This window comes from Mixophyes fleayi, chromosome 3 (assembly GCF_038048845.1).
Source record: "Mixophyes fleayi isolate aMixFle1 chromosome 3, aMixFle1.hap1, whole genome shotgun sequence".
In the NCBI taxonomy this organism is placed as follows: domain Eukaryota; kingdom Metazoa; phylum Chordata; class Amphibia; order Anura; family Limnodynastidae; genus Mixophyes; species Mixophyes fleayi.
This window is the reverse complement of record NC_134404.1, coordinates 67,218,574-67,234,442: the sequence shown is the minus strand read 5'-3', so window position 1 is coordinate 67,234,442 and position 15,869 is coordinate 67,218,574. Positions and strand designations below refer to the sequence as shown.

The 15,869-nt window shown below is 41.1% G+C and overlaps 1 protein-coding gene across 1 annotated transcript in view; it reads right to left on the bottom strand.

Annotated features, from left to right (window-relative positions):
- DNER (delta/notch like EGF repeat containing) overlaps positions 1–15,869 on the bottom strand; it is a 175,377-nt gene that overhangs the window by 14,304 nt on the left and 145,204 nt on the right. The window contains exon 9 of the mRNA XM_075201649.1: positions 7,910–8,032. Within this exon, the coding sequence (XP_075057750.1) occupies positions 7,910–8,032 (123 nt within the window). The remainder of the gene's footprint in view (positions 1–7,909; positions 8,033–15,869) is intronic.

Below are 15,869 nucleotides of genomic sequence, written 5' to 3'. Positions count from 1 at the left end.
GCACTCTCTTACCTAGGGCCTCTCTAATGGCCAGTTCTCTTGGCTAACTGATGATGGTAACAGTTGTGGCACATAATGGCTTGTATTATGTTAAGATCATTGACCAATAAGTGCTCCTAATACATGACAAGGCCACTAGGAAGCAATACGTTACATTCTTCTCACATCGTAGTGCTTCAGACTCTTGCCGAAAATGTGTTTGGTTGGACATCAACATCATGTTGTGGATTATGGAGCAGTTCATTCCATAGAGTGAGTAGGGTCAACATGGTCAAGCAGTGTGTATGTCATAAGAATACTCAGGAAAGACTCAGGCTCTATTTAGTATGAGATTAACTTGCAATTCACTCATCAACCTTATTCCACACTTTATACAATGATTGTGCCTGTCACCAATCACCATAGCCCTATCGGGCTGTGTTTCTCTCTAGATTGTGGCTTCATTTATAGAACTAGATCATGTCTGTGAAAGATCTAAACACTCTTTGTGACCAGTGATCCATGTGAAAATGCAATGCTCCGACCAACGCACTTATTTACTATACATAAATGATAATCAAAAATAAATTACTTTGTCGTCTGTAAATAAACAGTCACAAACTAAAAATTGTTGAATTACTATTTACGGTAACTACTTTATTATTCCATGTTAAGCAAGTATAATTTTAATTTATGAAAGTGAACCTGTTATCCATTTCATTCATATATAGAAAGAAAATGAAGTTAATGTGTTTGTAACTACTTAATGCTACAGTGACTGTTCTATTTTCCTTTTACACTACTAGAACGTCTGGTGACCAACTGTTGCTAATTTCCGGTAACAGTTAGATGTTTAATGATTACTAGAAATGTTAGAGGATTAAATTAATATTACCATAACACTAGTTACATACAGCTTTTTATTGTCAGTTTTTTCAGTGATTAAAAAAGTAGTTTGTGCAGCAATTTAACAATACGTTATCACCGGAGCAGGAGCAGGAGCAGAAGCCCGGTCGGCGCATGTGGGTAACTGAGAACTCTGAATGAACTAGACTGCAACTTCCACTTACATTACAAAATAATAAGCTTTCTCTATGCCATTGAGGGGCATACACATACACACATGGAAACCTGGAAACATGGAAACCTGGCGTATATATGTTAGTTTTGTAGCATATACATCAATTCTACATGAGCCGCACAGATTCCCCATTTCAGGGAAGTTCCAGAGCCTATCCATAATAAGGACAAATATCCTCTCCCCAAGATGTTGGCTCTATCGCTGAGTCCATGAGGCCATTTACCTCTTCTCGCTCCGGCACCGCAATCTCTTCTGCATCGGGATCGGCGCTTCCGGTCACATGATCGCATGCCGGGGCAGGGAGTTTGAATTGGCAGTGTACTTAAACCTCGCTCTGACCCCTGTCCAGCATCAGAGCAACTTGTGTGTATCCTGACTCCTGGCTAGTGCTGTGCCCATTGTGCTGTGCCTGTTTCCTCTGATTCTCCATGTTCCAGTTTCTGCCTGTCTGACCATCCCGGCTCTCCTGCTCCTGTGTACCGTACCTGGCTTCTAGGCTACTCTTGTGTATATTAGTTCCTGCCTTCAGTAATTATTGTGTACCAGCCCCTGGTTTGCCCTGACTACGTTTTTGCCTGCTGATTATGCTCCTCCCTCAGATTGAGTACCAGACCGCGTAGTGTGTACTTGTCTCCATGGACTCTTACCTACCAGCCTGTGTTCATTCTCACCTACATCCCTCAGAAGCCTTCTAACATTTCTCCTGCAGTGCTACCTCTAGAGGCTGACCTGTGAGCCGCGACTTGCGAGAGCTCAGCAGCTAAGTCCATCCCGCCTTGTGGCGGTTCTTGGTGAATTCCAGGGGGGTCGTTAGATTCCGCACCACTGGCTTGCCAGCGCAAATCTAGTGTAGCACAAGGATCCCATCAATCCGCTACAATTTGCTATTAACTCTGCACTGATCTAAATGTGTCATGCTCTATTATCCAACTGCTAATAAATACTAAGTATAGATTCATGCATGTTGAAGTGACTACGATGATCTGATAGGTAAATGTAGAGGGTCTCCTTGTGAAGGGTCCTACAGTAGAAATGCGTCTTTATAAGCACATTATATTTATATGCATGTTTCATCTGAATTTCCACTAATAGAAAAATAAATATGATCCATTTCTGGTCACATGCTTTAAATGCCAAAATAGTTTGTAAACATAAATTGAAATTTCTAAGGTATATAAATACAGAATAATGAAGTGAGCCTGCATATATTATTCTCCTCAATCCTTATGTTAATGTGTTTTTTAAGCTTAAATATGTCTCTTGGCTCTCGGCCTGTTTCTTTGTCTCTTTCATATCCTTGCATTAATTTACATAATAAAATGACTACAAATAAACATCAAACAGATATATCAAAGCCGTCTTCCCTGTTCAAAGCACCTCTCACAATCCACATCTAGCAGCAGAAACCAGCTCATGAAAATGAGTTCACTGCTGTTAAATACATGTGTAGCTTCTCAGATCATCATTTTTGATGTGTTTATTTGTAGCTAGCAGATATTCACTCTTAAAATCACCAGCAGAAAACTGCAGAGAATTGCTAATTGTACATTAGCAAGGTTGATAAAAATGAAATACAACAACAACAACCAGCAACAGAATATTACAATGTATTACATGGGAGCATGCCAATTTTACCCCGAAGATGAGGCTCGGCGCAGCAGCCTATTAATAACATTTTAGATAGTCCAATGACCGAGCCCAAGTTAGTCCACTATAGGAGCGGCCCGGGGAAGATGTCCCCCTGCCCCTGAGCATGCCCACATGCCGTTATTTGGAAATGCCTTTGTAATAGCCTGTGCCTATTCTTGTGGGATTCCCTCTGTCTAGACTTTGTGTAGTTTTGGTTTAGTGAACCTTGAATAGTTGTCTACCCAGTAAGAGATTTAGAGACTCATTTAGATTTGGACCAATATTTTTGCGTAAGATACATATATATATATATATATATATATATATATATATATATATATATATATATGTAAATATACTTTTGCATATTGTTAACTGGCATCTCCTCATGCCAGGAGAGGTGGAATGTGGATGGGCACAGCTGGGCAAGCAACGAGTACAGTAAATGCATGCACAATTCAATGTGGACGCATCTGCAGATAGGCCTTTTAGGAGGTGCTAATGCAACAATATTCAATGATGATGATGATGACTATCAGCAGCGCTACCTATTAGCTGATTGAGTACTGACCCCTCCAGCTACTACTTAAATCATTAGAGTCACTCTATAATTTGGCTGTATATTTGCATTATTTAAATGATATATCCATTTGGACTACTGCATGGAAGAAGAGTCACATTTGATTTTTTGGCTGACAGTAACACAGAGACCCTTCATTATTATTAATATTATTAGTATTTATAAATTGTCACAAAAATCTGCAGAGCTGTACAGTAGGGAAGTATAACAAAGACACATCAACAAGCAAAATAATGGACATACTGGAAGCACAATAATGTGTATAAAACGTAATAAGCATGTTATAGAACAAGTGTTGTAAACAACATGCAGGTGGACAAGGTGGTAGCAGACAAGATGAAAGAGGCTCCTGCTCATGAGAGCTTACAATCTTATGCAGAGTGGGGGGAGGGGGGGGGGGGGCGAGGCTGAGACAAGAGGTACTGACACATACTGCGAATGTGAGTGTAGGGAGCCTGGGAAGTCTGGCAGGGGATAGGAGGAAGACTAGTAGGCTCTGATGAACAGGTGGCTTTTTAGAGAGTATTTGATGCATTGAAGGTGAATAAAATCTCTAATTGTAAATGGAAGTGAGCCATAGGTGTGTAGTGTCACAGGAGAAGTCTTGGATAAGCAAATGTGATGTGGTTATCAGTGGAGAACTGTGCTTCAGTTGTTGGCAGAACGAAGAGGGCAGAAGAGAGTGTGGAGGGAGATAAGCTTGGAGATGTAGGGTGGGGGTAGGGGAGGCTACAGGCTTGTAGCTGTGGAGTTTGAATTATATTCTATAGGGAATAGCGAGCCAGTGTAGGTAATGGGAGAGCTGGGAGGCAGGAGCAGACTTGCGAGAGAGGAAAATCAGCCTTGCTGCAATGTTGAGGATGCATTGGAGTGGGGAGAGGTGGGTGAGAGGGCAGCCAGACAAGAGGAGACTGCAGTAGTTGAGACAGGAGAAAATGTGTATAACATTTTTTGTAATGCCATGGGTGAGAAAGTCCCGCTCCCAAGTCTGTCACTTCCATCTGTTAGCAAGATGGAAGTGACAGACTTGGGAACAAGACTGGATGTGGGTAGTGAAATAGAGGGAGAAGTCGAGGATGACACCCAGGCAGCAGACATGAAGAAGAGGGAAGAACATACTGTTGTCCCAGGAGAGGGAAAAGTGGTGAGGATTGGAGACACTAGAGAGAGGGAAGACAATGAGTTCTGTTTTAGACATGTGGAGCTTTAGATAAAGTTGCGGCATCCATGAAGAGATAGTAGAGAGACAGCTGGACACAAGAGATGAGAGAACAGGAAAGTTGGGAACGAGAGGTAGATTTAGGTGTCATTGGCATAGAGGTGGAGGGGAGGAGAAGCCAGAGGTAGACTCAGCGAATGAGCAGACAAGTAGGAAGTGAACCAGAATTGAATGGTTTCATGAAGTCCCATGAAGTGAAGGGTGTACAGGAGGAGAGGGTGGTCCATAGTGTTGAACAAGTCAGAAAGGTCCAAGAGGTTAAGCAATGATAATGGACCTTTAGACTTTGCAGAGATAAGATCATTGGTGACTTTACTAAGGGTAGTCTTTGTGTAGTGGAGGGGTCGGAAGACAGATTTGAGTGGGTCGAGGAGGGACTGAGAAGATAGGAAGAATATAAGGTGGTTATAGACAAGCCGCTCAAGTAATTTAGAGGCAAATGGGAGGCAAGAACTTGGGCAGTAGATATAGAGATGAGAGAAGGTTTATCTTAGGATGTGTTAGACAAGAGTGTGTTTAAAGGATGAGGGGAAATGCAACTGAAGTGAGATAAGTTCAAGAGATGGGCTACAGGCCAGCATATGGAGAGAGGGAGAGGAGAAAGGGAGGGGTGATGGGTGTCAAGTAGGTAGGTAGAGTGGACAGAAGTGAGAGTGAGAGTTCGGTTATACAGGGAGATAGCCTGATTGGGGCATGACAGAGTAGTTACATGAGAGAGGAATGGTTCAAAGGAGGAAGAAAAAAATGAGTGAAGGGCATCAAGATGACACTTAGCGTGTGTTGATTTATATGATGGAAGCAGTGTAGGAGGTGGGGGTGGCTGAAGAAAAGGAGGTTGGAAATTATACAGTGATGAATTAAGACTACAAAACAGGAAAGTAACACGAGTCAAGTTGTACATAAGTCATGTTCCCAATTATTTTGTTGTTCACTATCCTCCAGGCCTAATCACACAATATCATAGTCTTCAGTGGTCGAAGTGGAAATTTAGAAGTGGTGGTATAGATATTTAGAAGTGACCACTGATAGTCTCCTAATATTTATCACTATGGCAAAATTTGAGTGCCCTGGACCTCACACAGAATTCCCATAAATCTCTATTATACCACACAACTGCAGCTATGAAGTTTACACTCTCAAAAGGATATGCAGGCAGCACCAACATCTACAGAGCAGGCATAGTGTTCTCTGAGGTATTTTATATTAATATGTACGTTTGCCTTCAATAAACAGACTCCTCACATTCCTGACTTCCCTCACATTTATGGCTGGCTTTCTTCCTGTTAAGCAACAAACATTCACAAAGGACTTTCAAACATTCTCGGCATCCTAGCAAGTTTCTTGGCAATGCAGTCATTTGAGTCAAGTCCAGCATATAATATTATAATATGTCTCTAGCCGCTTGTAGTTTGTGTACAATAGAGGCATATATATGCTTAAACTAAACATATCCTGTGTCAAATGTCAAAAAAAAAACTACCTCAATCTTAACCTAATAGTTCTTGTTCTAACCCTTTTATAGTCCTAACATCTAATGTCTACTTGTAAACCTAACCCAAACAACTACTGCAGTCTTTTCATTAAACCATAGTGGATATATTTTATACACTAGCCCAGTGGTCAGGGAACAGGGGTAAATTACCCAAAATGGGGTAAAAATGAAATTCCTGGGGGTAATGCTGCCGATTCACATGCTATCAGTTGGATTGTAGACCCCTTTAAATGTGAAATTGCTGTTGTACCAGAAGAGCCTCAAGGGTTGGCAGAGGCACTTCTTGAGCTTCGATGCAACAATGAAGCACGTATTGCATTTGAAAACAAAGCAGATCTGTCATATTTTTAAATGTCAACAGCTGCAAAGGCATTCAAAATTGCACATAAGGAGGCAGTCAAAAAGTTGCTGCCTTTTGCAACAACCTACCTTTGCGAACAAGGATTTTCCACTCTATCGAACATAAAAACAAAGCAGAGAAATCGATTGGACGCTGAAGACTGTATCCAAATTGCTCTGACATCAAAATGCCGAAATATTGATGTTCTCGTATCAAAAATGAAGCAACATCATTTCTCCAAAACCTGAAATTTTGAAGTTGAAGCTTTCAAAGAAATTTTGAATTGATTTTATAAAATTTTTAATTCCAATAGTTACAAATATATGATTTCCTTCCTTTCAAATCAAGGGGGTAACGTCGGCGTATCTAAATATATTTGGGGGTAAAAGGTAAAAAAGTTCCCTTGCCCCTGCACTAGCCAATAATGTGCAGATTTGCTTAGTACATTAGTCATAGATTTGGGCACCTCCTTTATATACTAGCCACCAGATTGGTGTCTGCACTAGCCACCAAATTAACTCTGAATTGTACCGCTGTCACCAGACTGGGTGCTGTGGTGCCACTATTCACCAGAGTGCTCTGTTACTAGTCACTAGAACTGGAACAGTTTTGTATTAAGGACACTGGAATGGTAATGCACAGTAAACCAGACACTAAAATGGTGCTCTTTATTGTATAAGAACCACAAGAAAGGGGGTGGAGGTCCTGCATGGCATGTTGTAAACTGCCCATGATTTCTGATGGCAGCTCTAACATATACTGGTAAACTCTATAGTGAAACCTGGTTCTATTTAAGTCTAGAACCAATTACAACCTTCCATCAACATAATTTGGATTAATAGTCCAAACATACAAAAATTGTATGGGGGAAAACATGATACACTGTTAACTCTCACTTCTTAAAAAAAAAGTGCCCCCTGTACTGTCTTAAGACGACCTTCACTATGAAAGAGGCTTCCGGTTTGTTGAATAACATTTATTAATGACCCTGATGTCTTCCATAATTCTTAAATATTTAATTCTGTACTACTTCAGTTGTCAAGATTCTTATTAAAATGTGTATGTAAAATGAATTTGAGATGATTGATGTTTTGTGAAAACAGAGTGACATTGGTGAAAGATATTACTATTATTATTATTATTATCATTCATTTGTTGGGCGCCACAAGGTTTCCGCAGCGCCGTACATAGTACAAACAGTAGACCATACAGGGTTAAACAGTACAGAACAATAAACACAAAGTAGCAATGCTACAGAAACTCCGGGACAGACAAATGGAGTAAGGACGGAGCAGAAGAACAGGTATGGAGACACGAGGGAAGAAGTGCCCTGCTCATATGAGCTTACATCCTAAGGAAGGGTGGACAAATCAGACACGAGAGGAAGCGGTGGTGCCAGGGGAGAGAAAAAGGGACCAGGGGAGAGAGGGAAGAGCGAGCAGAGTAGATGAGGGGTTAAGTGGATGGTTGGTAGGCTTTGAGGAACAGGTGGGTTTTAAGTGCTCGTTTGAAGGAGCACAGATTGGGAGCGAGATGGATGGAGCGAGGGAGGTCATTCCAGTATCACTTACACTATTCACACACGTTACCTTCATATTCCGATGGACACAAACACTGGTACTCATTAACCAGATCTCTACAGGATGCTCCATTCTGACATGGGGCCGACAAACACTCGTTGTATTCCTCCTCACAATACGGTCCATGGTAACCTGTGGTATAGAAACCGGGTGTAAGACACATAGGTATCCAGAACAGTGTTTTATCAAACACTACAAAGAACCATAGATTATTGTTCTATCAAATCATCAAAAAATGTTCAGTTTGAACACAGGAATTTAATAAGATTTATTTTAATGGAATAAAATGTATCAGCCAATACAGTTGCACTGCTCAAAACGTCAGTTTCATTTTTGCAGAGCTTCCTTTTATTAATGTACCGATAAGTCGCAGGCATATTTCTTCTTATCGATCTGTCCTGTTCCAGTTGTTCTTGACAGATATATAATGATATATTTTGTAGCGCACCTCATCCTTGAAAGCTAGGAATAACTCCAAAACTGATTTATATCAAGCCCTAACTTCTTAAACACTTATGCTTTGGAAAAATGTGCAAGATTACAAATAATCATTTCAGCTCTCTAGCTTTCATCACATAACATATATGTTAGGAAAAAAAAACACATTTAAAGAATAACAGCAAAATGTAGCTGTCTGCTGAACCATGCAAGAGATGTAATCTAATAAATACAAAGGTTTGCAACACAATCTTGTTAATCATTACCCTGCAGACAGAGTAACATACAACAGTATGACAAAACAAACACATTGATCGCACTACTGGAAGTTCCATTGCAACAGAAGGTAAAGGAACATTAAGGTTCTTATGCAAACGGCATAAATATGGCCCTGTACAGTTGTTTTATGTGTACATGTCTGCCTACTTCTCTGCCAAGGGCCGAACAAAGTGCACTTCCAATTCCAGGTCGCTGGAGATGGCCTAGGAAAATCAATCTGCGCCTATATTTGCCGTTTTGTGGATTGACCAGAAATTGCTCATGGTGGAATAGACAAAGCTCTCCATACTCACACTTTAAAAAAAAGAAAAACTCGACAGTTGGGCAACTGTTGAGCAGGACTGGGAGAAGGCCACTCCGCCACGTTGAGGTACTGGAGCTGTTTCCATTTTTGGGTCTATGTGGTCTTTCTTTCATTCAGGTCCAGCACTATGCCCGAGAGGTGATCTCGCTCTTCACAGCAGTGGATTGGGATAACCCTCTGGATACTTTATTATCAACTGCTTCCTCCAAGAGAGGAGCAATTTCATCTAATTATGCTTTTCTAATAACTATAATAGACCACACTAAAATAAATTCAGGCTTGAGTGGATGGTTGTGCTATTTCCCTCAATTAACAGAGCAGGTGTTATTGAAAGGACTGGCCACTTCGATAAAGCTTTTCCCAGCTTCTATATATGCAGAGATGTTCCTCAACATATTCCATAGGGGTTACCTCTCACCGCATTGACAAAATATTATTGGTCTTTCAGCTGACTCTAGGTGCCCTAAATGTGGCGAAACCCAAGCAGATCTATACCATTGTTAATGGGCATGTCCTATGATTAGGGCCTTCTAGACCCGGGTATGGAGGTTTGCTACTACAGATTTAGTTAACTGTTTGCCACTCACTCCTGATTGGGCAATACTGGGTATTTTGCCTTCTGGTACGCGAACCTCTGTAGGGGGAAGAAAGTTGCTTATGGCAATATCTGCAGCTAGGAAATCGATCCCTTCATATGTGGATCCAGAACTCCCCTCCAACTCGTAAATTTTTGAAACTTGAGAAAGTTACATTAATATCCTACCCTACCAACTACGAAATCAACTTTATGAATGCTTTCACCAGACGCTATGATATGAAACAAGGGTATTCCTTCGAGACCCTCCAATTTTTGTACAGGATGATAGGGCGGGCCTGTCCTCTTTCTCTGGTCTCTCCGCACCCTGATGATGGGTTGGGGGAGGGGAAGCTGTAATGTCGTGATTGCTCTTTTCATTGGGGGATGGTGACATATCTATTTTCATCACTAATGTTATCATTATTGCAGTCTTGCCTTGTTCCTTGTTACAAACCTATAATATATTAATATCGGACACATATATCTTGGAGTGTCTATGGCATAGTGTTGTTAAATCTCCTCAAGTGGAACCCATAAAAGATGTAACCATATTTATGTACATCTATATTGACTGTATTTACAACTGAATGTTTCTCTTTCTTTATGAAACAAACAGTATTGCATGACTGATGTCTGAACATCTTCAATAAAAATGTTTTGAAAAAAACAAAACAAAACAAAAAAACCTCAAAACTCTGGTTTTCTACTTTCATTGTTTCATTTTTTGTCAGTGCTTACACATAATGAGTAGGATATAAAATGTTTCTCAGTAGTGGTGTATGGTCCTCAAGTCACTCAGCTCAGATCTGGGGGTAAATGTATCAAGCTGAGTGTTTTCCCCAGGTTTGAACAGTGGAGATGTTGCCTATAGCAACCAATCAGATTCTAGCTATCATTTTGTAGAATGTACTAAATAAATGATAGCTAGAATCTGATTGGTTTTTCAAACCCGCCAGATAACACTCCGCTTGATACGTTTACCCCCTGGTCTCTTTTGGTGCTAGATCACGTGAGTGTCTCAAACTGGGTAATCCAGAAAGTATCTGATGTATTTCAATTGATACAAAAAAATATTTATTTGAATGGAGGCTTTAAGCTCTGTTCACATTAGACCTGGCAGTAGAGATACACAAGTTAAAGCAGAGTTTAGCATGAATAAAATTTTATGGTGGAACAGGCCATTCATAAAGGTGAAAACATCCGGAGATACAATCTTTGAAATCCGCTTTTGCTTTGCTGTTCTGCATTTACAAATCCACATTCTGCTGAATGATATTCTATAAATAGGTCTGGATGACAACAGTGTCAATTCATGTGTCTGTTCTGTTCCTAGTTGCTTCTACCATGCACACGTACATATTATAATGTTACAACTTACATTAATAAAAGAGAATGTTTCTCTTTATTATGCTTTACTAATACTGAAGTGACATCATTTTAATTATATCGAATAAGTTGCCATAAATCTATTTTAAAAAAGTAATATAAAAAATATGACATTGTGTTGGAGACAAGTGCACCAGGCACATGTAGACCTGTGCAATGCCCCTTCTACTAGTATAGATGCACCACAGGTGTCAGAACGGTTCACTCCTCCACTAAGGGCACCTAGTAACGCTCTCTGGCACTGGGATATAAGCAAAAGGGGCCCTACATTCACTCTTCGGCCTGAGTCATTAAGGTGCGCATACTGAGCGCATTGTGCGTTTGTTTTAAACCGCATGTAAATCGGCTCTGCATACTCTCGGAGTCAACATGGAGCGGATCTAATGATACATGTAGTGTTGACTAGGGGTGTAGGTTTACTCTGCTCTACTAGACCAGACACCGCAGGATACATACAATACATATGTGGAATATAAATGTATCCGGCTGTCCTTAATGTCTACTGTACATAAAATAAAATGGTTACACTTGCTCCTGATTGCAGACACGTTTTAGCATACACACTCAGCCGCCAGCACTGGTGCTTGGAACTTAAACTAGTCCCCAATTTGGAACAAGAGATACGACAGAAAACCAGCGTACTTCTGTGTGCGCCTGAGTCTGACTTGGACGTGGCTGCACAGGAACGCCCTTACTGCATACTACCTATGTGAAGCTGCTCATTCCCCGTTGAGTCTCCTGAATCATAGGCTGTAGTAAGTGCCTATGCGCTCGGGGGTGACTTGGATGTGGCTGCGTTCTAATGTGTACTGTCCGGTTCTGAGCACGTACAGTGGACTTTGTGTTGCTGATATCCACGCATGTGCAGGATACGCTCCTTAATGACTCAGGCCTTTCCTGACTAGTGTTTGCTTTGCTTGCCTGTAATTGAGTTCTATGGGAATGCCTGTCAATGCCCTAAGTACATGCTATGCTAAGACGCGATAATAGAATTAAGAACAATTTACCTACACTTCAATGAATGCTGTTTTTCAACATCCCCATACTGAAAAACAACATTGGCTGAAATACAGACACGGCAGATGGAAAAGAGCATACATGCCTGTTTTGTCATATCAGAATGTTTGTGACACATTTATGGTGTAACTGACCTGGGCTATAATGCAAGCCTCCAAAAATAACACTGAAATTTGCATTTAGTAATATGAAGTATATATTTGCAAGCATTATAACGATATGAAAATATCACATCTGTCCACTAGGTGGTATGAGATCGATTCATTTTCCCTGTTTCAATACGACATTGTTACAGGAGGATAAACTGGAAAAAGCCTATCACTGCAACTACAAAGCACATACTTGGTATTGTATTCAATACGCTACTACAACAATTTCCACAAGGCACTATATTCAAACTTGTCAAATCAAGGTAGTAACAGCAAAGCATTGTTTCCATTACACAATATCATTGGGGTTTTCCCAATGTTGGGTACCCCCAGAATGGGATTGAGCTTCCCTGCTAATCTATCCTACTTAACATTCCTCTCATGAGCAAATGTTCAAACCAACACAAAGACCCTGACCCAGCGTGGGTCTAATGGAGGAATGTATTATACCAAAGCACTAACAAGTGAGTCCCAAACACAATCACTAGGGACGGCAGGGGTTAAAAGCAAGCTGTACTGTAAGGAAATACTCAATAATCCAGGGACATTCTATTCATGTTGGTGACACATTTCAGAAAGGCTGAGATGGGTTGTACACTGAGCGGAACAGGCGCTCCCTAATAAAATAAGCAATGTAATATTCTGATCAGTGACTCACAGTCGGTGTATTGTTGTGTGACCACAACATATGACATCATCCTAAACTGCTTCTAGAATCCTCTGGCTTTTCTAGTCCACTCACCTAGTGCTACCCTCATATCATGGTTTACAATCTGTTATACAGAAACGATACTACTGATGCAAACATGTTTGTTTGTTTACTTATTTTTGGGCTTAGAGTTTCTGATGTTGGTCACTTCTATTTCATATTACTGATTCCTACACAATTGCCAACATGAACAATACAAAGATTGTGGCCTCCTATTTTCAATGTGAACCTGTCCTGTCGAGTTCAGGAGGGGTCTCAGATGTCACGTGGTGGCTGAACCACTGTCAAATTCAAAGTATATTACTAGTGGAACACAAACAGAGGAAACTTTACTTCATTCACGGCCGGGAGAACACAAGCACAGGTAGGGTGTAGTATATGCTCTGAGTTTATCAAAACAAATCATCATCTACATATGATGTTTCAGTCACGTAGACATTTTAGCACTGTGCAAGCGTGAATCACAAAATGCAACATCAGCAAATACTACAAAGAACAAAGAAAGATATACATGTCCTGTGTAACTGGACATAACTGTTACAAATCATAGTTGCAGTTCTTGCATGTCCTTGAAACTTGTTAATAAAACTAAAGCCTATTGTTTTTCAACACATACAGTATTTCTTTGATTTGAACTATAATAAAAATGTGAAGCATTCTTAAAGGTATAATACACATTATTAGATGACTTCTATGTTCTAATTTCTCACCATGTATTCTGTTTTCCTGACATTTATCCTTAGCAATGAGCTCACTTACTAATGTGTGTGGCCAAATTGGGCAATGTCTAACTTTTCGGGACACGGTTTGAGCAGCTGAATTACTGCTGTTATCACTGGAGCTGTCAGTCACACAAGTCAATATCAGTCATCTTTCAACTGCATTTACGAACGTGCCCGACCGATAATGACCCTGATGATTTCTATAGGACCATTATGGGCACTGCAGTCATTGTGCGGTGACACATGCAAAGATATTGGTCCAGTTGCACCCAATATTATAGTGTGCTGTCAGGGATCTGATTTCTTAGGGATCTGCTTTGCAGAGTCCTTTAATACATTGGGCAATAGTGTGTTAGTATGATTCTCTGTAAAAATATTTAATTGCTGACGTACAAATGACGCACAAATGTACTACGTGTACACTACAGAGATGCCACAGAGTGCACCACTGACACCTTTACATTCTCATATACCCAAGTCCCTGGATAACCACCTATCTAAATAACACGGGTGCCAGTCCTGACTTTAATTTCCCCTTCCCTAGATTCTCTCTTTCCCACATCCCACTCCCATCCACAATACACTCTCATGCAGCCCATTGAGCTTGGTTCCGTGGGCCTTTTTGCTAGTACTTGTCACACCAACAAACTCTTAATGTTCCTTCTTCTGTATTATTTTAAAAAACAATGTTCACTGCTCTTCACCCTGTGACTTGTTTACCTAATTGTTCACCTATTCTGGTCACCGACAACTGTTATTTCTATTGCATTGTATTCGAAAACATAAATAAAGTCCTTTTTGTGGCTGAATCAATAGTGATAAAAATGCTGCCTATCAATACGTAAGGGACTTGTGGCTTCATTGAGGAATCGGGCATGAAGTTCCTAATTTCTAGTGAATGTATACACTGAATATTTTTTCAGTTGGCAGAATAGCTGCACCCACTGATATAGGTGACTAGTAAACTTTACAAACACCACTATTACTGTCCTATAGTCTGCATCTTTGCACTGTCTCTCTCAGTGTCAGTTTTGTCCCCTCTGCCACCCTAAGCTCATTGATTGTTGTCAATCATCCATAATTTCCATGGATAGACCCAGCCTTTAGTGTCACTAAATAGTCACTAAATAGTGCCACTCAGGGTCGGACTGGCCCGCCGGTGGACCGGACTATCCACCGGTAGGCCCCGACATTGAATCGCTCCCCTCTTCGTTGGTGGGGGGAGCTAGAAACTTTAATAGAAAAAAAAACAAAAAAAAAACCACTCACGTGACCGCAGCGCTGGCTCCGTCCGCACTGAATGCCGGGCGTGACGTCATCACGCCCGACGTTCAGTGAGGAGCGCCGGCAAGACAGAGGAGAAGAAAAGGAAGAAGCAGATAGAAAAGGTAAGTGATAGGGGAGTATGGAACAGAGAAGGGGGAGCATGGAACAGAAATAGGAGTATGGAACAGAGAAGGGGGAGCATGGAACAGAAATAGGAGTATGGAACAGAGAAGGGGGAGCATGGAACAGAAATAGGAGCATGGAACAGAGAAGGGGGAGCATGGAACAGAAATAGGAGTATGGAACAGAGAAGGGGGAGCATGGAACAGAGAAGGGGGAGCATGGAACAGAAATAGGAGTATGGAACAGAGAAGGGGGAACATGGAACAGAGAAGGGGGAGCATGGAACAGAAATAGGAGTATGGAACAGAGAAGGGGGAGCATGGAACAGAAATAGGAGTATGGAACAGAGAAGGGGGAACATGTAACAGAGAAGGGGGAGCATGGAACAGAAATAGGAGTATGGAGCAGAGAAGGGGGAGCATGGAACAGAAATAGGAGCATGGAACAGAGAAGGGGGAGCATGGAACAGAAATAGGAGCATGGAACAGAGAAGGGGGAGCATGGAACAGAAATAGGAGCATGGAACAGAGAAGGGGGAGCATGGAACAGAAATAGGAGCATGGAACAGAGAAGGGGGAGCATGGCAGAGTGAAGGGGGAGCACAGACAGTATGGCAGTGTGTGAAGGGGAGCCAGGAGAAGGGGGGAGCAAAAGCAGCATGGAGGGTGCAATGTGATTATAAGGAGGCACATCATGGTGATGAAGGGGCGCAGTAATGTGTGTGTGATGGCACAACGGGCTTGTGGCAATGTAATGTGTGTGTGGTAGGTGGTGGCTAAATAATGGGTGCTATTTTCTTTGTAGGGTGAAGATGGGGCAATTTAATTTTATAGTGGGGACTATTAATTTAAGATGGGGTGGTTTGGGCGCTATTAATTGAATGTGGGGCTGAGTTTGAGGAGCATGATGTATATTAAATGTGAATATGAATTATTTAATGGCAGTGACGGCTGCAGGAAATAGGTATATTTATTATATGTAAATGTGATTAATTTATTG